This window comes from Diadema antillarum, unplaced genomic scaffold, assembly GCF_040938485.1.
Source record: "Diadema antillarum isolate AM-2024a unplaced genomic scaffold, OU_Dant_1.0 scf00000178, whole genome shotgun sequence".
Lineage (NCBI taxonomy): Eukaryota > Metazoa > Echinodermata > Echinoidea > Diadematoida > Diadematidae > Diadema > Diadema antillarum.
In genome coordinates this window covers 937000-960446 of record NW_027271067.1, presented here as the reverse complement: position 1 = coordinate 960446, position 23447 = coordinate 937000, and the positions used below count along the sequence as shown (strand labels likewise).

The 23447-nt window shown below is 40.2% G+C and overlaps 1 protein-coding gene across 1 annotated transcript; it reads right to left on the bottom strand.

The window, feature by feature from the left end:
* Positions 1 to 510: 510 nt before the first annotated feature.
* Positions 511 to 23101, bottom strand: LOC139722936 (serine/threonine-protein kinase NIM1-like). Its single transcript, XM_071634219.1, is given in 6 exon segments — positions 511 to 1563; positions 1565 to 1768; positions 1770 to 1928; positions 6551 to 6819; positions 18139 to 18504; positions 22605 to 23101. Coding segments are annotated over 5 exon segments (1338 nt in total). The 5' UTR covers positions 18458 to 18504; positions 22605 to 23101; the 3' UTR covers positions 511 to 1176.
* Between the last annotated feature and the right edge of the window lie 346 nt (positions 23102 to 23447).

The following is a 23447-nucleotide window of genomic DNA, read 5'->3' as shown; positions in this document are numbered from 1 at the left end:
GAATACACTTCATTTATTTCATAATATGCATAGAAAATACATTGTCAATACAAAGTATTGGAACATTAATGTATGACATTATTGTTGCCAATTTCAGAACCTCATCAGCATACAATGTGTATCATGTACGTGCAGTGCATGGGCAAGGACGACAGTCCACATTTAAATGCTCCTGGGCATATAAAACCTTTAAAATGTGAAAAAGATGTTCAGAAAAAAAAAAAAGGTAGGGTAATTTAAGAGGGCAAGTTGTTTTTAATATTGAAAGACTCGGTCCTTCAACATACTCTATTTGTACGGATAAGAACATTGTTTCTACTACAGTACTAGTGGATGTCATTCTATTATGCTTATTGAAAATTCCCACCCCCACCCCCCCCCCCCCATAAAAAGAAGAACAAATCTGCTTTTGATGAATAGTCAGAGAGGATGTCCAACACAGCTGAGAATTGACAAATGCGTTTATTCATCAGGGTAAAAGAAATTTTGATTTATCAGGACTAGAAATCATTGGAATCAAGTGGCTTTTGTTCTTGTTGTCTTCAACAACCTTCATCTCTTCTCCACTCAGCTATCATTCATACCACCCTCCCCCCTCCCCACCACAAAGCCTGAGACAGCCAACTTTCTGCAACAGAGTGAATACTGATTTCATTGAAAGATATCCCACTACATCAAATGAGCACAACTCTCTGTACTCCCAGGGATGATTTGCCTCACTTACACGTGACTTGGTTCAGAACTGCCACTTGACCATAAAAGCCGTCAATTTGGTTGTAGAGACATAAAACACCACAAGAGTACTGAACTGAAGGAAGGAAGTACTGAACGGTTGAGTACAATTTCCAGGAAACATGCACTGCACATTTGGATACATTTTGGAAAGTCTATCTGGCAGTAGAAATATATGAAGGGGAAGAATGCGTGCCAGTTAAAAGACTGCCACCGCAAGTGCCCCTTGGTTCCCCGATTCCCATGCACACTGCAGCGTCCACCACCAATCAAATACAAATGGTGTAAACTATTGCATAATTACGCTGTTCATAAAGTCTTGACGAATATGTTCTCTTCCTGATGTATCAACATATATAACTTATATCTTCTAGATTATGTACACCTGATTCTGCAAAGAAAACAAAATGAATATACTTGGTCACAGCATCAGATAAAATGATGCTATAATATAGAGCACAGTTTTGAAGGTTTGTTGTTCTTGTTGCTGTCCTTGCTTTTCTTCCTGCTACTGGGGCGCGACGACTTCCCCTTGGTCTCCACGGGAGGAGGGACAGGGGGTTCCAGTCGTTTGCGCTGTATTCGGTGAAGGGCGATGCGATACGTGCCTGTAATGCTATTGCGCGAGTCCTGATCTCGTGTGGATTCCAATTGATCGTCGCTGATCCCGAGCGCCTTCAACTGGTCCAAGACGTCGAGCTCCTCGCTGCTGGCCGAGTCTCTCCGGAAGCACGGCGTCAGATGGTACGACGGATGCGGAGGAGGGAATTCCTGACCCTGTAGCCATGGCGATGCCTGGATCTGCTCAATGTTGTAGCGCTCTGTCGGGTTTCAGCTTCAGCACGTTTCGTATCAGCTGCTGGCACCCGCTCGACACATATGAGGGGATTGTGAAGTGGCCATCCAGGATGCACTTTTTCAGTTTTGCCACGGTATCGGCACGAAAGGGCATGACCCCCGTCACCATGAAGTACAGCATGATCCCCATGGCCCACGTGTCAACGGGCGCCCCGACGTAGTTCTCGTCCTTGAAAAGTTTCGGGCGCCGCATAAGGTGGTGATCCACAAAAGGTGTTGAGAGTGTCATTCATGGCACAGTACGTGCTGAAACCAAAGTCACCAACCTTCACAAGTCCATTAGCTGCATAGAATACATTTTCTGCCTTCAGGTCCCTGTGTATAATGTTCTTCGAGTGCTGAAATGAATGAGGGAACACACACAATAAAAACAGGCAATAAATATTTTGTGAGTGGAAACCTTGTGCCTATGGTAATATGGATAATTTAAAAACCTTGTGCCTATGGTAATATGGATAATTAGGTACATAAGCTGTTGTACATTGAACTTTGTTGGTAGTATCCAAACAATATCTGCTCATAGTCAGGGACAAAAAAAGAATGAATGACAAGCACTTCAAAGTGATATAATATGAATCCCAGTCAGTTTTGAAATGAAAAGCACATTACAGCATACGTGTATGTGTACATAGTGCTTAGTATTACATTAGAGGCCTCTTGTCAAAATCTCAGCGTTTGGTTATCCAAAAATATTGTGAGCACTGTATACAAATGTAGTATACATACTGTACACACAATGGATGAACATTTCCTCATCACAACATTGTGTAGTATATAAAAGTGGTGAATATGCCAGGTATGAAAATGATACAAACTCTTCTGTTACGAATGACATACACTTGATGGTCATTTTTTACCAAGGAGCTTCAAACACATTATAGTTGTGTTCGAAGCTCCTTGCTTTTACAAACTTAATACGAAGATGGGGATTGTAAGGAGGGGTGGCAGCTTTTAACTGAATATTATTTTTTCTTTTGTCATTAATTAGTGTTTGAGTGAAGAGAGATTAAATGTAAATGTACTGTACCTTGGTCACACAAATGCACAAATACATGCAGTTCCACTTCAATTTACAAGCTGACATTGACCTGGGAGAGTATTGATTTAAACTGGATTTGAAGTGACATCAATCGAGGTAGACTGCATATCACACACGTTACAGGGGAAATGGATTGAGAATGGATTGAGAATGCTTGGCCAAAGAAACTGTAGTTGACATCTATGTTCAAATTTTAAATTTCCTGCAGCAATTGCATGACCAGCTTGAGACAATAATAATCGAGCAATAACAGATCGCTAAGTGCTGATTTGGGTATTTCCATAGATGCAAGACTCAAAGAGAGCGTGTACAGTACCATTTGAAGAGTTCACTAGGCAGTACAACATGCTTTTATTGTACCCTATACCGATCACTCTCACTCTCACTCTTAAAATTGGGTGTGCTTTGAGTATCGTCACCTTCTAATTAAATTTGGAATTATAGCTCGTTAGCTTGGTAGGCGTCTTCATGCTATGGGGCGCTTATCAGAAATCTCCTAATTTATCTTTCATGTATCATCCAGTCTCGACAACAGAACAGCTAATGCAGCTGGTGCTAATTGGCAGGTGCCTGTGCGCCGATGAAGGCTAAAATGCATGTAATGTAATGCACAGTTTTCCAGGCACAAAAAATTTTATAGCTGTTCAAGCAACCTGGTGATATACATCATGGCTCTATGAGCTTCCTCTCGAGCCAAAGGGCGCAGAGAGCTTTAAGCAATATTCTGCGATGCTCATGATCTATAAACAATACTGTACATCACCACAATTCCTACTGTAACACAAACAAACATGAGAAGCAAGACGCCGAGTAACATCAGACTGGGCTACCCTATTGTACTTGTACGTCTTCTACTGTTACTTGACCTGACCTTTAAGGCATCAGCTCGCCCCATGCAGTGGACCACTGCCAGCGAGAGAGGACCCGGTCACAGCCAGGTTTGCACACCTCCGCAATCCTCTATCACTCAGGATCATATCATTCATACTTTATGTACTCTGTATTCCGTTCCCAGGGCTCTCATATTTTGGGCTTGCACAGTGTGCAGGGGAGATGGATTGAACAAATAGGTGTAGGAGAGAGAAGGGAACACATATATATTAAAAAGGAGAGAGAAAGAAGAAGAGAGTGGACTGTGGTGGTATATTATCTCAATTGTGTGAACAAGGCCAGCGCTTTAGTCCAGTACAATTCTCTATGCCGCAAATGTACACATGCATGCAAATAGGTAGGGCCTCGTCTCTCGCCCTCACAGTATCTTTAAAGCGAACACGGAGTCTCCCCACTGTCTCGATGTACATCAATCTTCTTCTACATCAATGTGAACAAAGTCAAGGAGTTATGGTCTAGTGGGTATGCATGCATGCCCGAGTGATTACAGGTTTAAATTTCACCTTCTCCTCATCATCATTTCGTGAGTGCAAGGAGGCGAGGTGAGTGGAAGACATCCTAGATCTTGGGTGAATCTACGCAGAAGATATCCATATGAGCTGATGAGTTTGAATGGGTTGTATTTAAACTTATCCTAAAACATGGGGGGGGGGGGAGGGGTTCAGGTTTTTTTTTAAATCATTAGGGTGCTGTAGCTTATTTTCCTGGTGCTAAAAAATCTCCACAAGGCAATGGGATACGGAAAGAAACGGGGAGCTGCCGAATCAAAACACCTGCCTGAAGAAGAAGTTCAAGAAGAAAAAAATATAATATATACCTGGTATTAAAGTGTAATTTTTTTATCCATTTCATCAGTATCTTTGCATTGAGTGTGATGTCATACATGTTTTTTTTTTTTTTTTAATATATATCATATTCTTGCCATTCTTGTGTTCCCTGTTTGTTCAGAATCTTTATTGTCTTGCTTTCTCCTCTCTCTTTCTTTGAACATGAAAGCATATATTGACATCTCCAGATGATGGTTACCTAGCTGGCAAACATCCTCCTATGTACATTGTAAAGTGTAATCTAGTTGCCTGTGAGCAAATCTTGGTTGCCCTAGGCTAGCAGACAGATTAGTGGGTGTGTAGCACCCTGATCATGTTTACACATGAACATAAATCTACAAATTTTAAAAGGTTGAGGACATGAAGGCTTTCCTGCTGTAGCATTGAAAGCCTTGGCCTATGAGTACATTGTATGACAGAAAGCAAAGGATTACAAGGGGTGCGGATAATTTGACGGTATAGTCTATGGTTTGTTTGTTTTTTCACAGCTTCATGATAGGTATGCAGCATGGAAGAGCTACAAAGTGCACAGCAAAGTGTTTCCTGTCAGCAGGTATTGGTGGACCACAAACGTATCAACTTCCTGCAGTCTGCGACACTTTGGCTTCTAGACTTGCGTCAATGCTCTCACCGTTTTTATTTTCTTTGACAAACAAATATTTTATCTGATGGGCTTGCTTTAACCCATTGAGGACGAGCTGATTTTGCAACAACACACATTTCCCATGTATACACACCTGCCCGAGTATACTCGGGACTGATTTTAAACTGGTTAAAGATGTGTTGGAAAGGGTGAGGAAATGACTAGAGCTACAGAGAGCTCATGAATACTGTTATTGGATGACAATAAATGGGATACCAGGGAATTTTGCATTAGGGTAAATACAGTATTGCACAAATTGAAGATAAGTGTAATATTCCCTGGCATTCCATGACTTAAAGGGATAGTACAGTATTGGTGGAGATGAAAATTGGGCTTTAACTTTTTTTCGAGATACCAAGAAAACACTTATGATATAGTACAGAGCATACCATTTTAAGAGGAATTCAAAGTTTATTTAATGAAAATCGGGTTTGGAATGACTGAAACATCCAAAAACAAAGTAAAACAAAGCGATCGTAATCGCTCTTTTTGGATATCTCAGCCATTTCAAAACCAATTTTCATCAAATAAACGTTGAATTCCTCATAGAATTACATGCTCTTTCATATTTCATAAGAGCATATATAATTGTTATCTACAGTGTGTTCATTAAAAAAAAGTACCGTATTAATAAACCGAAACTCAAAGGTCAGCTATATGTCAAGAAAAAAAAAACACAGTTTATTCTTGTGAAATGTTTACTAAAATACAAAGTGGCTCATCAGCTTTAATTTGACACCCTGCTTGCGTCATCATTGTCACGGATCACAGAGTTAGGGTCCTTTGAAGGTGAACGGAACACAAAGAGTACTGTAAAAATCTAAATCTGTTGGATAACACGGTCACTACAATGCCTCAAATCTAATCATCAAGTGCAAGATCATTACAACCCTACCACAGTTTGAAGTGAAGAAAACAGCTTTGCTCTCTGTGATTTTAACCCGTTGAGGACGCGTCCCGGGGAATACTCGGGCAGGTGTCTATGGGAAATGCGTGTTGTAGTAAAATCAGTCCGTCCTCAACGGGCTAATATGTCTTAAAAAGGAACTTGTTTTGAAGACTTGCACAAACGATCAGTGGGAGAGTAGAGAGGTAATAGTACCACCACCCCCTTTAACTTATTAGGGCGTGGTGATGACCAATGCTACTGTACATGAAAACATACATGTATACATGAAACTTTAAAATTAGATTTCTATCTTTGCCTGCTTTTGATGAAAAATTCTACCACTCTTGGGTAGGTTTGATTTTTGCTCATTCAATCTTCTGAAGTCACCTTGGACACAGTGGATTGGAATTGCATTTTAAAAGTGTCATTGTTTCTAGGAACAACCTGCAAGAGATTCATACAGCTGTACATACAATTCCTACACTACATACAGTTGTACTGAGGAACTGAGAAGGAACAACACAGAAAAGCGCACTGTCACTGCCTACATATTTACTCAGCACTCAAAATAGAACAAATTTTGTCTCAATGCCCATGATCGTGTCTACAGTGGAGAAGAGCCAAACTGACAGGACGGGGTGGGTAAAAATAACATCGAAGTTTGCTCTCACCATGTGAACGACAGCGGCAAGGACCTGAGCGTAGATGGGTTTGCACTCCGCCTCGGCAATCTTGCCCTCGTTGGAGATCTTGGTGAAGAGCTCGCCGCCGGGCGCGTACTCCATGACGAGGTGGAGCTTGGCGAGCGTCTCCACCACCTCGTAGAGGCGGATGATGTTGGGGTGGTGGAGGCGCTCCATGCAGCTGATCTCGCGGGACAGGAGACGCTGCGTCTTCTGGTCCAGCTTCGTCTTGTCGAGGATCTTTATTGCCACTTTTTCTGTGGAGTTTGGGGTTTTTAGGTACCAGGAGGATGAGAAGACAGAGACACCATTAAAGCCGAGTCAGTGTAGTTTATTCAGTACAATACGATGGCAGAAGGATATTCATATTTTTCAAACCTTAAAAAAGGTACAAAAGCCCAAACATAAATGTCAATTGAGTGAAAGCAGCAATAGAAGAACACATCAGTGACAGTTTGAGGAAAATTGGACAATTGATACAAGAGTTTTTGTAAGAAGTTTCTGTGCTGTCATCTCTGGATAAGAAGACCACAGTTCACGATGTCATTATTGGACAACGATACATAAAGAAAATATAAAAACAATTCCACAAAATTTCATTTACGCGCGATTCGCAAAAAACTACACTTGCTATTATGGTGTATGATAAATTTTGATGCATGACAGTTCATGTACAAACCCTGCCGTACAAAAACAAACAAACATGCATATTGAGGTCTTTATCATTGAATGCTTATTGACACTGACAGAGTTATACTGTCATACCATAGAGAGCTGCGCAAGCAAGTTTGTGAATACATTGATATAATACACACATGTCATACAATGTACATACATTCACAATACAAATCAGCCATTCTTTTCATGGACACATGTAATCAAGATCCACATATTATATTACAGTGTATGTGGAAATTCAAACCGTGTATGATAAATTTTGATGCATGACAGTTCATGTACAAACCCTGCCGTACAAAAACAAACAAACATGCATATTTAGGTCTTTATCATTGAATGCTTATTGACACTGACAGAGTTATACTGTCATACAATAGAGAGCTGCGCAAGCAAGTTTGTGAATACATTGATATAATACACACATGTCATACAATGTACATACATTCACAATACAAATCAGCCATTCTTTTCATGGACACATGTAATCAAGATCCACATATTATATTACAGTGTATGTGGAAATTCAAACCTTGAAAACAAACAAGCATGGATATCATGCAAAGTCCTTTCTGTAGTAAAGAATGACATTTTCCATCGTGACATTTGAATGGACTGTCAGTTTCAATAACTCATACACGCCAGTCATTGAATTACTTTCAACATGATAAATGGGGAGAAAATTAAGGAGGACTCCACCATCAAATTAACACACAGTGCCTAGATCTGTGCAACCACGGCCTTTTTCCAGTTCATACGTTAGTACTTGAATGCTTTGTATGCTCACCGCATCAACCAACTGTTGCCATGGGAGCAAAATGGATTATGACTTGTACAGTGAAGGTAATGCATACACATGTTTGTGGTGATATGATAGTCTCTCAAATTTGATTACCGGTTTTCCATTTCGCGTAATATGGGCAGGAGCTCTATAAGCTAACAATATAGGCCTTGCCCGACTCCTCACTACAACGGTACATTGGGGAAAATAATACAAGGCACCAATGCGCACACAGGGGATGTACATAAACAACATGCCGAACCGTTTGTCACATACGTACTGTACACTAGATGGGCTGATCATAAAAGGCCTACTTGCATTTGTGCTTGTGTGTGTGTGTGTGTGTGTGTGTGCGTGTGTGAGTGTAACAGGTGTCATAGGAAACCCTGTGTTTGATTCTATGAAAGATCTATTAACTGTAATACATGTATGGAACATGCAATGATGTATTCCAGTATTTGCTCATATTTTGCGATAAATCTGCATAAAATTGCACAATGTTTTGTTTTTGTTTATTCTCAGCATATCTTCTACACTTTGTATGTCTGCTTACTGCTGAGCTTGTAGCCACACACGCATGTGGAAAAAAAAAATCCCTGCACTACAATACTACACCATTTTTGTAAAAAAATGCTAGTTTCTACAGTGTACTGTAGGATTGGCCTGTAGACTAAAGAATGAAGTGACATTATGATCAAGCCATTCTGTTTTTTGTTTTGATTTCTTATTTTCTTGTCGTTTTAAAAAAAAAAAACTAAACATCTCTACACCACATGCTCATATTTCAGAACTTGTGCAGGACATAAAGGCAGGCCTACTGTATAAAAAGGTCCTGTGTAAAGGTACTGCAGTGATATTTTCAAGACGGTTTAATTTTCGCGAATTTCCATGAATCACTGTACAATATGTAAGACTGCAAATTTAATTACACGCGAAAATGCACCATGCGCTAGGGCAATAGTCCACTTATGAGAGTACTAGCCTCGGTGTGAATCCACGAAAACAACATAGCTCACAAAAATGTCTGCGGCTCCTCATTTGCAAAAATATCTGTTGCCGAAAATAAAAGCTATACAGTAAGTGCCAGAAAGGGGTCCACAGCATGAGACAGCATTGAAGTGTCAGACTGGCTGGATGAAACCATTTTTCTTTTGTGCAAGATTTGAGGAGAGTCAGATTATGAATGTTTCATGTATAACCTACTGTCATTTTCTTCTTCGTTTTTTGCCTCCACAAAAGGGAAACACACTGGAGGCAGAGACGATAGCTTTTAACCGGGTGAAAGACTAAACCCTTGGAGTGCTCTCACTCCAATACCATCCGTTCATCATTCCATAGTCCAGGTCGATGAAAGAAGGAACACAAACAGGGTATTGGTTACCGCTAATTCGGGCACAGGAGGGGGGCGTGGGGTTGTGAACGAAACCCTATGCAAGGGTCTTGCCATTCTTAATAGTCACGGCAGTGAGGTGTATACGTGCCCTGCTGCCAGTCACCAGGTGCAGCTTTCATCGAGTCATACAAGAAGCATAGAATGTATAATGTACTTCATGTACACCTTGAGAACATCCTGATCCAATCAAAGAATGTAGACATGACAAGGGTGATTCTCAGAGCTACAGTACATGTACATTGTACATATAACACAAATGCAGTATTACTGTCCTACTTCCTTTTCAATTATCATACCTCTGCAATTACACGTACATGTATATCTGTGGCTTTTAGTTTTAATACTATGTCCATTTATCAGCACATTCACTATGTACAAATGTACTGACATTCTGTAATCCTCACATGAGACAAGTGAATGTGTCTCAACAAAAATTTTCAATATTAGCACTTGTCCACCAGGAGTACACTGTCTATTGTGCTGTCCAGGCTTCCTGACTGCATGTTAGAGATGGTAAAAGACTCACTGCACGTGGTTTATGCAGGTGTTTTCCGCCTTTTACATCAATGGCAATTGGTTATTGATGTGAAGCAGTCTGGCACAGCCAAAAACTGTGTCATTACATGTAATACCAGCCAAGGTTGCAAAACCAGCAAACGAGACTTCATAAAGTGATTAATTCTATTAAAGACAGACATACTAAAAATTGATTTAATATACGTACATGAAGGCCTACACTATGATGCTACATGCAAAGTATTGTCTGCAATCTGATATCAAACTTCATCAGTTAGTATGCAAATATATGTCTATTCCTCTTCACAGGGATCCCTTTTCTCTTTTGTTTTGTTTTTGTTCAGCTTTTCGTAGTTTTATCATGCATCAAAAAAATGGTAACAAAGTCCAACAAAAAGAGAAATTTTTGCATGCCCCATGCATAAAACTTCACAAATTTTCCAGGACCTAAGCTTCACTAAAATTGTAAAATGCACAGGTTTTTTTTTTTTCTTAATGCACTGAATGACAGTTCAATGCAGTTGTACACTGTACAAGTAAAATTCAATTCAGTTTTGTTGAGTGTTTTATATCGACCAGTGCTCAGTGTGTGTTCAGCAAATCCCTGTATTACTAGTGCAAAGTATATGTGTTGTATTTTTTTATTTAAGCCAACAATTCATGAAAGTTTCATGCCACGAAAAAGGCTGTCGGCTCTAATTCATGACAGTTTCATGCCCCTAACATTTTGCAGTAGCACTTATATTCATTTTGGCAGTGCCTTGTCTTCAGTGTGCATGTGTTTGCACACACTTGTTTGTGTGTGTGGTTGTGTGTGTAAGCACTGACATACAAATGTCAAGGGAGGGGATGAGCATATGTTCACAAGTTTGTATTAAATACTACTGTACTTCAAACATTTAAACCATCTCTGGGAATTGCCATGATACAGGTGTACAATATGCTCACACACACTTTCCAAATACAGTATTTATTCTGGAAATTAAATGTGGCTCTTACTTGCCTATTTCCTGAAAAGATTTTTTTTTTCTCATGACTTATTCCAATGCTCTATATGATGTACATGTACGATTGTATCTTTGTCACTTCAGCTCACAATGTGGAGGAAAGCATTTTCTTCATGAATGCAAGCTTGAAAAGTCTGATTACAAATGATACCCAGAGTTACATTGTAAATCTGTTTACAAGCAATGCCAAAGAAACAAATTTATCACCCCACTGCTGAGCTCTCCCAAATCCCCAGAAGACCATAATCTACAAAATTATGCAATTTACACAGTGTATGCTTACACGTAATTAAACAAGATACTGAAAGAGTTAACACTGAGATCTGGCAGTCATGCTTTTGTAATTTATTCTTTATTAATATTTACCCATCTTTAAAAAATAAATTCTATTTGTTCAAAGCTACAATCATTTGACTGGATTACATACCAATTCATACCCTGTATACAGAGTGCGCAAGAACTTTTAGATTAAAATTACTTTGTAGTCTTCATTCTACTACATATTGTACATGTATGTTATAATATCATACTGCAACATCAGAATTAGGTCACAATTCTTTTTTTTTCCAGATTATGGCCTCTATTTGCAATTAAACTACAATACCACTCATGTTTGTTGATGTATTGTAGTATTTTCCCTGAATATTATGCAGGCTACTACTTGTATATTTTCCTGCACAACACATGAAACAATTGCTCTGAGACAAATCATTTAGCATCACACCATTGAGGATTTTCAGCATGAAAAAGCATGGTAACCTGGTTTACAAAAGCTAGCCTGATATACATGTAGAGTTTTTTTTAGGAGGTTGATTTAAAAAAGAAGAAGTCTCACATCACAGACTGAAGTGTTCATAAAACAAACACATAATTACGCACTTCATGTCCACAAGTCTATAAAATGAATGACAATGAATGCCTGACAAAACAAAGAAAAAGGAGCAAGTACAGTAATGTGAAACTGCTGTAGAGCAATGATCGTCAGCCATCCATCTAGGATACTTTTTATATCAAGGACGAAGCAACCCCACATTGTGTCTTGGGAAGCTACTGAACACCAGTCGCTGAGAGCCCGTCGGCATTAAAGCGCCTTCATGGCCAGGCAAGTTTCATATCCGAGCCAGATAAGTATCTCTCCTATCCTTGTATTCATAATGGAGGGAAGAGGAGCTTGTCTTCCTGTAACCACAGGACAGGAGGATTTTTTAGCATTCTTGCTGCAGTGCTCCAGGCATGAACTCATCTACCCTGTACCATGTGTGTCTGAGTGAGAGTGTGCATTCCAGTACAGTGTGCCTGTGTGCATGATGGTGTTCTGTTGTATGTGTGTGCGTGTGAGTGTGTGTGTGTCAAAGGGGGGTGGGGTGGTTTGGAAGAGATGGAAAAGTGGTTCATCTTCATCATGTAATATTCCCTTACATGTTAGCAATCAGAATAAGATGTGGTGTGACACTACAGTTCACTTCCATCAAGAGGGCCTGATACTCCCACGCATCCCATTCTTGATGGCAAAGGGGGGGGGGGGGGGGGGGGGGGGGGCACACTGTTCAATGCACTGTCTCCTGAGCATTAAACACATGATACTTGTGCACAGTTTCCCCAAACAGGAAATGCCAAAAGTGGGCGCCACATGCAATGCGTCGCCAGAATACAGCAGCCTCCATGCAATTATGAAGATTTCTGGCATTTGTGGCATGACATGTTTTGTTAAAGATACAGTACAATATCTGTACAGACTACGTACAGTATCTTTAATCTCCCACCTTGTGCATACAGTAGTAGAGGGAGTGTGGCCCCTCAGACGGTGAAGAGCTGTTGCAATTTCAAGATACAAATTGTGTGATCTGGTGCATATCAAATATATGACATTTTGCTTGTCCTAAGACTAAAAAAGAAACAACTTTTTTTTTTTCCTTAAAATGTGATGTGGTTGGAAATCTATGTTTTGCTTGTTTTGGGTTTTTCTTTCTTTTCTTTGATGTAGGAGAAAAAGCTTGTCAGACCTTTGAGCGTGAGAATGACACCTGAGACATGAGTCCCACACCTATTGACTGAGACTTCATACAAGTGTACGCCTGTGCTCAAGACTGATTTTAAACTGAAGTGTCCTAAGGAAAGCATTTTTACTACATGAATAATATTTTGACTTGAATAGAGTGCGTTCATGCTCAATTTGCTTATTCAAAATGCCATTCACGAGCCGTGGTACCGTTTATGCTCAATCTTTTTGAGTTCATGAAAGTGTTTGTGGTTGCTATGCATGTTGACATTTAAGCAGGCAAGTCAAATTGGGGCACACATTTTTCTCTGAAGTTCTGAATTGAGTGTGTGCATTGTTCATGATTCTATTGGCTATGTGTTTAGCACATGTGTATGTACAATGTAGGTCTAGTATCAATACATTCTTTTTCATCTTAATGTAATTTTGATTATTCACTAACTAGTTGTAGTACTACAGTGTGGGCTTCAGACAAAGACATGAAATACAAGTATTCATTTTGTTGACAACGCTGACGAAATAATAAATTGCATTGTAGCAAGCTGTAAAAAAATGCATAATTTATAATATGTCTCTGTTTGTACATTGTACGTACAGTTCAACCTACAGTGTAGGGAGCTCGAGCTAGTACATGAAAAGCACACATGCACAATATTTTATGTGCAAATACAATGTACTATCGTTACTGCAAACAATGTGCAATATTTGAAAGGGTACATGCTGGCCAGGCTGTGAGCATTTTCATGTGAATCAGAAAGGCGTTGAGATGACAAATTTTGTTTTTGTGTGTGATTTGAGTTTATGCTTCCCATATAATGTAAAGGTGGATAGAGAGAAATGCCAGAATCAGCATTTTGAAAAGCTGTTTGTATCAAGGTGAATAGGCAGGCAACACATTTTGACAAATTATGAAACACACAATGGGGCACTTGGACTAGTGTCATCAAACATCTAGCTCAAAATCCAATACCACAGGACATGTTGGCATTGATATACCGAGTGTACATTAATGTAACTACAATGTAATTTTCCCAAGTTGTATCCTGCCCTACCAAGTAACCACTATCTATTCTAAAAGCATTTGAGACATATGCCAATCTACGTGGCATAGTGTCATCGGCCCGAGCTCCTGCGATCCCGTAAATCTCTACAATGCATGGGGCACACAGCATTTGAGCGACCATCAAGCATTGTACAACCATCCCAAGTCAAACACCACCACACAGTTAGGCAGACCTTTTTTTGTGCGCAAAAACACATCCTCCACACAATCCCCGCTCCTCGGATAATGCTGCACGCAGCTAGGCTCTCGCAAATGGGGCAACTTGATTACGGGCGCCGTTATAGCATTGAGGAATCCTAGCCTGTAGATGGATATTGATCCAAGAGTATCGTCATCCTAGACGACTATTCTTTACATTACTACACTCCTTCCATTACATGCATGATGGAGCAAACCATTCTGCTGAGAACAAACAACCCTGTATTGATGTCAATGCAAACTGTTCTACACGGGAATAAGTAACTGCACAGTGCGTTTGATGTCCATCACCCAAGTGCTGTGAAATTCCCTCGTTATGAAAGAAAGAGTTGTGTTACATTACAACATACTTGGCAGCAAATCCTTCACCTACAGTATGCTACGCATGTCTTGTCATTTCTTTATATACATGCAGATGTTTTGACATTCCTGTTTTTCCCATCTTCTTCCTAAAGTTCCTTTTTTTACATTCTGTACTGTATTTTGTTGTTGTTGTTTTTTTAAGGTTTTACAATGTACTCTACAAATTTTCGTGTAATTCATAATGTCTAGGGATATCTGAACCTGGCCACAGAGTACAATGTACAATGTACAAGCATTTGAGGTTACAAATTTTGTGTAGAATGTATACAATGTATGTTCAATTTCTCTTTAAAGATGAAAAAAAAAGAGACTGCATTAAGGTGTCGAGTACCTTACATGAATTATCTGGAATGTTCCTTGCTTTTCAATTGAAAGACAAATTCATTACAGGTTGCCCATTCTACAGCAGCATGATACCATTTTAAGCCAATTGATATTTTTAAATGCCTAAATAACTGAAGCCTGCAACATCTTTTTGAAGCTACCAGTATTCATAAATTCTTAGCACTTACCCTTACCCCCAAAACAGGAACCACTTCAGCTAGAAATCTATCTGTACCTTGCAAGTCTACATGCAAAGTCTATCAAGTACACATTTCCTTAATAATAAAAATACTAAAATCACCCTTGCCTGATAAAAAGCTATAGGAAATACTCTTCCAATCTCTTTCATCAATTGCCCTTGCTGCCCATTGCTACAATGTGTACTGTACAGTCTGTGCTGTACAACATGTACATTATGTACGGTATGTGACTTAATACAGACTTGTACACCTATTGTAGAGGAAATACCGTAGACTTTGCAGTACCTATAAACTGGAAATTCACACAATTTGCAAGGACATCATCCACTTTCTGTTTCAAAATTCCTTGAAGAAATTGTGTGGTCTGCAAAAGCAGGGGAAGTAAAACCTGAATAAACACAGCTGTCCCTACTCCTGAACATCTTTAGTGCTCCTATTCAATGTTGTATCATAAAAAGGTAGAACTACGGGTACTGTACTGTGTGTGTAGTTAGTACTCTTGTACGCACAGTATATGTGTGTGTGTGTGTGTGTGTGGGGGGGGGGGGGGTACATACATGTAAATCCATGTGAATGTATGTGCCTGTAATTAAAGAAAGGGAAAATTAAACGACACACCAACAAATGAAAACTGCAATGATTGTTGCAATAAACTCAATTTAAAAATCAAAAGAGTCAAATGACAATGGGGAATGACAATAGTATAGCAGGAATATGAGATATTTTAAATTTCGAAGGGAATTGGTCAAGACATTTACAAAGCACACATGCATACAAGTAGGAAGTGTCTTTGCAATAATTCTATAAAAAAGAACATTCACCATTTACATGATGATTTATATGAACTGTTTATACTTTGGGCCTTTGCAGTACATGATGTACATACTGTCCTGAGTGTAAAAGTGTTTTTTCTTTAATTGTTTTTTTTTTTTTTCATATTAAAAGAATATGTATCATCCATGAAATATTGTGAAATGCATAGTAATTCCTAAGAGATGTTCAGGAGACTCGATGAGTCACGGTCAGAGCACTGAACCACTCAACATCTGCATGAATAATCATGTGCACACAGCAATGCAGGACAAGCAGAAAGCATAATGTGTGTGACTTCAACAAGTGCTTGTTGAAAGTATTCCTTGGAATGCTACACGAGTTTGGATGCTTTAAATACAATGCAGTGTACAATGTGGGCACACTGGTACCACCTCAGTTGTTCAAGAGCATTAGATATCTCACTATATTTCTTGAGCCACAAAGCTGGTAGAAAACTACACTGTAGGTGACAATTGTCACAGAAACAAATGTTGTTTTTACAAATTAGTAAAATTGTATTTTATAATTCAATCAGAGAGGATTACCAGTAACACAAATTTTTCACTTGGATAGCGTAACAGAGTTTACTGCTATATGTTGATGTGATCGCTTGAACACTTTTTTTCAACTCGAGTTCCTCTGAAGACATTTACTGTATACGCTATATATTTCGCGGGGGTTTTATTTTCGCGAATTTCGCGAGTCGGGAGCTATTCGCGAAATTAACAACACGCGAAAATATTACCTTCCAAAATGAATCCCTCGCCTTGATGATACGAACATTTCAGTACTAGTATACCATGTCACAGCTTACCGAACAGACCATACTGGCTAAGCTTGTTTACGCACGTCCACGTCTACTTACGAATACTGTAGAGAGCCAATCCATTATCGCAAGGGGACCACTCGTCAGAAATCTAGCGCGATGGACTTAACCACTTCAAAATTGTTGAATTCTAACTTACTAGTTCGCAGAGTTTGGCAAGTCTTTTTCATGCAGTGTATAACTAGTATCATTCTTATTTGCTAGTAAGTTGAAAATTCACACTTTCTTTGCCACTTCATATTTTCTCTGGTCCCCCAATCGTGAATTTAACCACTCGCGAAAATGTGTGACAGCGGCAATTCGCGAAAATTTATGTACGCGAAAATTATAGCGTATACAGTATACTTGTGTATACGTATTGTGTACCAGTACGTTGTTACAAACTCACATTACCGGTACACACTGAAAATAACTATTGGTATTATACCAGTAACTATTATGGGAAAGTAAAAGAAAGCATGTGTTCACCGGGTCATCCAATGTTGACAGATTACCAGGTATTGTTCTGGAACAGAAGTTTAGTGCAGGAATAAAATCTCATTTTGGGATTTATCTCTTGTACTATCATATGTCATTATTGACTTTAAGTGTTCACACATTTACAAATTTGTAATGCGCCTGGCATGGGGCCAAAGCGGAATCTCTTCTGACAAAAACAGAAATGCAGGGATTTTGTCCTTTAGAAATTCACTGTCGAAGCATATTCACCTCCCTGTGAAAAAAAAAAATGAGAGATGAGGTTATTGGAAACATGCGATGCCGTATGTTTAATCGCGCCACCATTGCCTGCATCCACCGGAATGTGGCTTCGGTATCGCAAAAGTTATATTGGATAAGGGACCACAGGGCCTAGGGGCTAAATGTCACAGCCATAATTGCTTTGGACGAGCCGTAATTACCCACTGATCACACATAATTGGATATGCTGAGATATATTGTACATGGCTGGCTGGGCAGGAAACAGGCGACCTTGAAAACACACCACGGTCAAGAACGTGATCTCTCTGACGTTCTTGACAACACACGTCTTTATTTGTGCATCTGTGTGTGTGTTATCTTTTATCTCCAGAGGTTTGAGGTGTGTGAGATTTGCTTTCTTTTATAATTCATTCCTATTTTCCATGTCACAATGTTTGGTTAAGTGTGAGAAGGAGAGACCAAATGTGATGGTGACAGAAGGCAGCTCCTTTGGGTAAAAGGCAATACAACTTGTGTACCGGTATGTTTTCTACTATAAAAAAAAGTAAAAAGAAAATATAAGAAATGCTTCATTTGCAAGTCAGAGTCTTGTTTGAAAGTCAGTGTCACATTCATTTGTACAGTATAAACAGGTAGTAAAAGGTTTTATTGACATGACATGGCACAATTTTACATCTCATGAGCTCGTACAGAAAAGTAAAAGTACAAGGTGCCTTTACCTTTTGTGAGTGCATGCAGCCCCATTCGGACCTGAGAGAAGTTCCCGCTGCCGAGCTCGTTTCTGATTCTGTAGAAGGCGATCCTCTTGCCGAGGGTCACCTCCTTCAGGGCCCGAGGGTCATTGTTCATCTCTTCCATGAGCTTCTGGTAGGCGGTCAGCCGCCTGGCGGGCGCCACATCGTTGATGAGCGCCGGCTCCGAGCTCGAGATGGACTGGTTGAGGCTGCTCTTGCGAGTTTGCTGGCTGGTGCCCCCGTCCGACTTCCGGGGGCTACTATGGACAGACCCTGACATGGTGGCTGCAGCAGGGTCAACCATCCATTACATCCAATCTTGTTCCTACTTGTAGCCTTTCACGTGCAAACCTGAAAAACAAGAAAACAATTTAAGCACATATTTTCCATTAAAACTGATCATGACATTGAAGCATAGCAAACACTGCCAACGTTTTATCACCAATTCTTATGCCTTGTTTCTGACAAACAGATAAAAAAAGAGCTTGAATCAACTGCTACAGTAGCTAACACATACATTGTATTCTTGGGAAGCTTTTGGCATGGGAGCGCAGTTTAAATAGGAAATACTGTATTCTGTGTGCTGACTGAACTTTCAATAGCAGCTGATGACACAAGGCCAAGGGAGTTTTGAGGCTGCAGCAAAGGCATAGAAGTACAGTTGCCATCTATCTTAGCATTTTGCAGGCCACAACATCAATAGTGAAACAGCATGAATACATCTTTATCATTTGATTTAAATGGTACAATGTAGTATGTCAGTGTCCATGCTTTAATCATAATATGGTGGTAATGGAGGGAAAAATTGCAATTGGCAAGATTAAGGTGGTGGAGATTTAATCCTCTTGAAGAATTGAAATGACTTCAAATGCATTCATTGTACAGCACTGGGTTGGTTCATCTGGAGAGACTTACACTATAAAACAGCAGACTACATGTATATCTGTACGATCAATAGAAAGTGACATCAGATCATACTGACACATCTCCCCTGCTTGTACCGGTACTAATATACATACATACACATTGTATGTACAGTATACTTCCCCTCCCCTTCTTGGCTTCAAGAAGCATTAATCATTATGCACTTGTCAATGTAATGACTCACCCCACTACCCCCGGACATGGGTGCGTCATTTCCTCGTTTGGTCCGTCAAATTTGTGACCCAGGTGTTCGTCATTTTACCAGCTTTGTCCGTCAAATTTTTGACCGAGGGTTGGCTATGGAAAACTGCACGCATTTTTGCACGCTACCGGTCGCGGATACACGTACCGCCAGTGAAATTACAGTGAGCGCTTTCCCGCGGCAAGTGGAAATTAAAGTCGGGAAGCGTTTTGGAATAAGAGGAAAAAATGCTTGCCAGAATCTGGCAAGCAAAGAATTTAAAAGCCACCCTTTCTCCTTACATTTTCCCTCCAACAAACCCATGAAATCATGCATACTCAATCTCAAACCAGGGACTGTTCAGCGGTGTAACAACTTAGTTCAATCTTTCCTGTCGAAACGGCAGCAGAAGATCTGCCTGCCGCATATGCTATTTTCTGCTCGCGGGATAGCCCGACCAGCTGGCCAGACGCGCGCGCGACGCTGTTAGCTGTGCGAATCTCTACGTACCGCGACTAGGCTGTAGTTACGCAGTACTCGAGCGGGAATATGAATGCCGTGGCGTGGTGTGTACCTACCTGCGCTGCAGCAGTATGCATCCACCCACCGCACTAGCAATGGCCGCGCACACACAGCGCATTCTGCACACATGTGATTGTCATGTATGGATTGCATGCACAGCATACATACTTGTACTACTGTTCGGAATATCCGTAGCAGCAGCGTGATGTACGGTGAATGACAATACGGTGCTTACATGGTAAGGGAAACTTGCCGAAACTTTTACAAATTATATGTACGAACCAAAAGAAAATGAAATTGCTTGAATAAAACGTATGCAAAAATCGTTTCAGTATTTACGGGGGTGCGTCAAATGTACCGAGGATGTCCGTCACAAAAGTGACCGAGGTGTGCGTCACTTTCAACGTGTTGTCCGTCAAAAAAGTGACTGTGGTGTTCGTCACTTGCAGCGTTATGTCCGTCAAAAAAGTGACTGTGGTGTCCGTCAAAAACCCCGTGTGGTCAGTCAAAAAATGACCATGACGCACCCATGTCCGGGGGTAGTGGGGTGCGTCATTACATTGACAAGTGCATTAGGGCTACTACAGGCATGCCTCCCTCAAGCCTTCAGTAAAAAGCAGAGCTCTTCAGATCTGCAATGCTACTCCTTCAATGTGCCTATCAGGCAAAAAAAAAAAAAAGTTGTACTGCACATGAAACAGCTGTTCCAAATACAGCCCACGGCGTCCAACCAAGAAGAGGCCTATCGAAGCATTAGTGTCACAAAGCGGATAGGCACATGCTTGTACCAGGGACAGGGTACACGCAGTATGGATGTGCGCTACAACCTTGTAGAAGCGTTGCTAATTATTATCATCGTTATAAAAGCTGCCTGATACCAAAACAGCACACTCATTTGCTCGTAAGCCAACAGGATCTTTTAACGCTTCATCAAAGGCATAATAATATCTCAAGGTCTCCTAGAGTAGTTGTAAGATCAAGGAGACGGTACTCAAAACCTACATTGTATGTATAAGACACACAATTGAGTTTTAATCACTGTCTGTGATCCCCATCATGCTACATGTAGTTAGCGTTTAAATACTACATTACTGGCTGTCAAACAACTAGCAGCACGTTTGACCATGAAACTCGACTATGACACTCAAAGAATTGCAGTGGTTATCTCTCGAAGTTCGACACAGAACTACAGTGCAGCAATCAATAGACAGTTTCATGATGCAGCAGAGTGTAATCTCCACCGCAGAAGAAATATGAGGCAAAGAGGAAAAATTTTCCTATCTTGTACAAATTTACACCCAATATCACCAAATCTCTCTTCTTCTTCTTCTTCTTCTTCTTCTTCTTTTCTTTTTTTTTTTTTTTTTTTTTTTTGGATGAAGACCTAGGCCTATGTAAAATCAAGCAGTAAAACAAACTTACCGGTACATGTCTTACAATGTACAACCGGTACATGTATGTCCTCAAGAAGTCATTCTGAGGCCTACAATATTAGACTGGATATAGAAATCGACACATTTGGGTTTAAAGGGGTCTATTCAGATTTAGTGACTTGTTATTAAAATTTAACATCATTACACTGTTCACCGTTTTCAATGCATTATTCATTTATTGAGCACATCACTGAAAAGTGATACTTCATACTTTGAATTCTGCTGCAAAAAGCAGCGCAGATCCCCTTGCAAAATAACATAAATTTATGATTCGATCAGTATAAAGTGCAAGGACTAAGGTGATTGTGGAGACTAACCATAACCAGGAAAATGAAGAAAGATCTAGAGTTCTACATTATAAGATGGCTAAGTAATTTCCAGCTTGCTGATTGGTCAAAGGGTACCACGTGATCATTCGCGAAAAGTGTCTATCTCTACACGCCCGTGGGATTTTCGCGCGCCCAAATTGTCCAATCCACGGTTGAAATTTTCGCTGTGTTCAAATTTTCGCGCATTTCGCGCAACCAGAAACTGGCGCGAAAATAAAAGCACGCGAATATTTTTGCTTGCCATATGTGCCTGTGCGTGATGTCTTGATTCCGCGGAATTAAAAACACGCAAAACTCTTCTAACCCGGCCAAACGCGAAAAATTAGTCACGCGAAAATATCCACTTTTACAGTATTCAACACAAGCTGGGATAATCTCGGAGAAAGCCTACTCTGGACCATTTTCCAACGGTAAGTACAATTTCAAAATCTTTGATATTTGATTTATTTCATTATTTCTTTCTCATACAAGGTATATTCACGTCGCGTTTGAAATTACTTTATAGCCATCTTACAAAAGGAATAACGCATTTTCCTGTCGTTGTTCAGCGATATGCAGTGCACTCGAGGTTTCTTCTTCGCATGCACACTCCACACTCGCCTCCGGCTCGTGTGGAGTGTGCATGCTCAGAAGAAACCTCTCGTGCACTGCATACTCGTTAAAACAACTCTGCGGAATGCGTTTAAATATGCCTATATTGTGTGCATTTACATACAATAGATCTATATATTTTGTTCAGTCTATAGAACCTTAATTATCAATGTCATATTGTTTGTAACAATCACATAGATCCCTAACGTTAGGTCTAACAATGTTACAAAGTTGCAAAGTGTACAATTGTACCGGTAGGTCATGTGCTGTGGTCTATGTTCCTTAAAAATGGGAACAGAGATAAGTTTGGCAGATCTTTAGGGACTAGAATCTAGTACTGGTAGTAGTAGACCTAGATGCTGAATGCTGTAATGGTTACAAGTTTCAACCACTATCTGGCACTAACGTTTCATAGTGTTCTAGTCAGAAATCAAAAGAATCCTACATGAAGACAACACTCAATTCACTTACTCAGTCCCACAGCACAGTGTTCCATGAATCAAGATCCAAGAAATGTCACAGAACATTACAAAATAAAATTCTCATCGAAAAGATGTCAAATCAAATGTGTAACGTTAGAAATCCGTGTGGAATGGGTAAACCGGTAAACCAATTATATTTCCAGTGGACTAGTAGGAGACCACGAATACATCCACAGATTCTGAGCAAGCACCACAATGTAGCTGTAACTTTAGACAGGTAGACATTAGGCTTCACATCCTTGTTCTTCGATGCACGTACCCGGCCCTGTTACTGGGGTACACAACACGAGAGTGGAGCCCAGGGTACCGCGCCAGAGATCACCCTAGCTTTACGTGTGTTGCTGCCATACACAAGCTCACTCCATTCAGAGGTCTCCAAGGCGACAGGGAGACGGGACAATACAATGTAAATACCCATTATAACACAGATTTAGACAGCTTCGAGTCCACAGTATTCTCTGATATACATACACAATTCTCTAAAATGAAGGTTTGGCTCACCGACACAAGTGCTCCATCCCAAAATGTGACATCTAGGAGCCGGTTACCACGGAAATTCCAGCATTTTGAGTGAAAGTGGATTCGTGGTGTTCACTACTCACACTCTCGATATCGCATGGACGTACTGTCCGCGTTACGTGCTGTGTAAACGTACGTACACACACGTACACACTATCTATGGAGTCGATTGCGCATAAGAGCCGAACACTCACCGAGTATAGCGCCATCTTTAGTTCGCATCTCTACACTGTCGTCCGCTTTCATAGATGCAGGCAGTTATCCTTGATTAAGGGGGTGTCATCATCACCTTATTGCCTACAAACTACTGTAA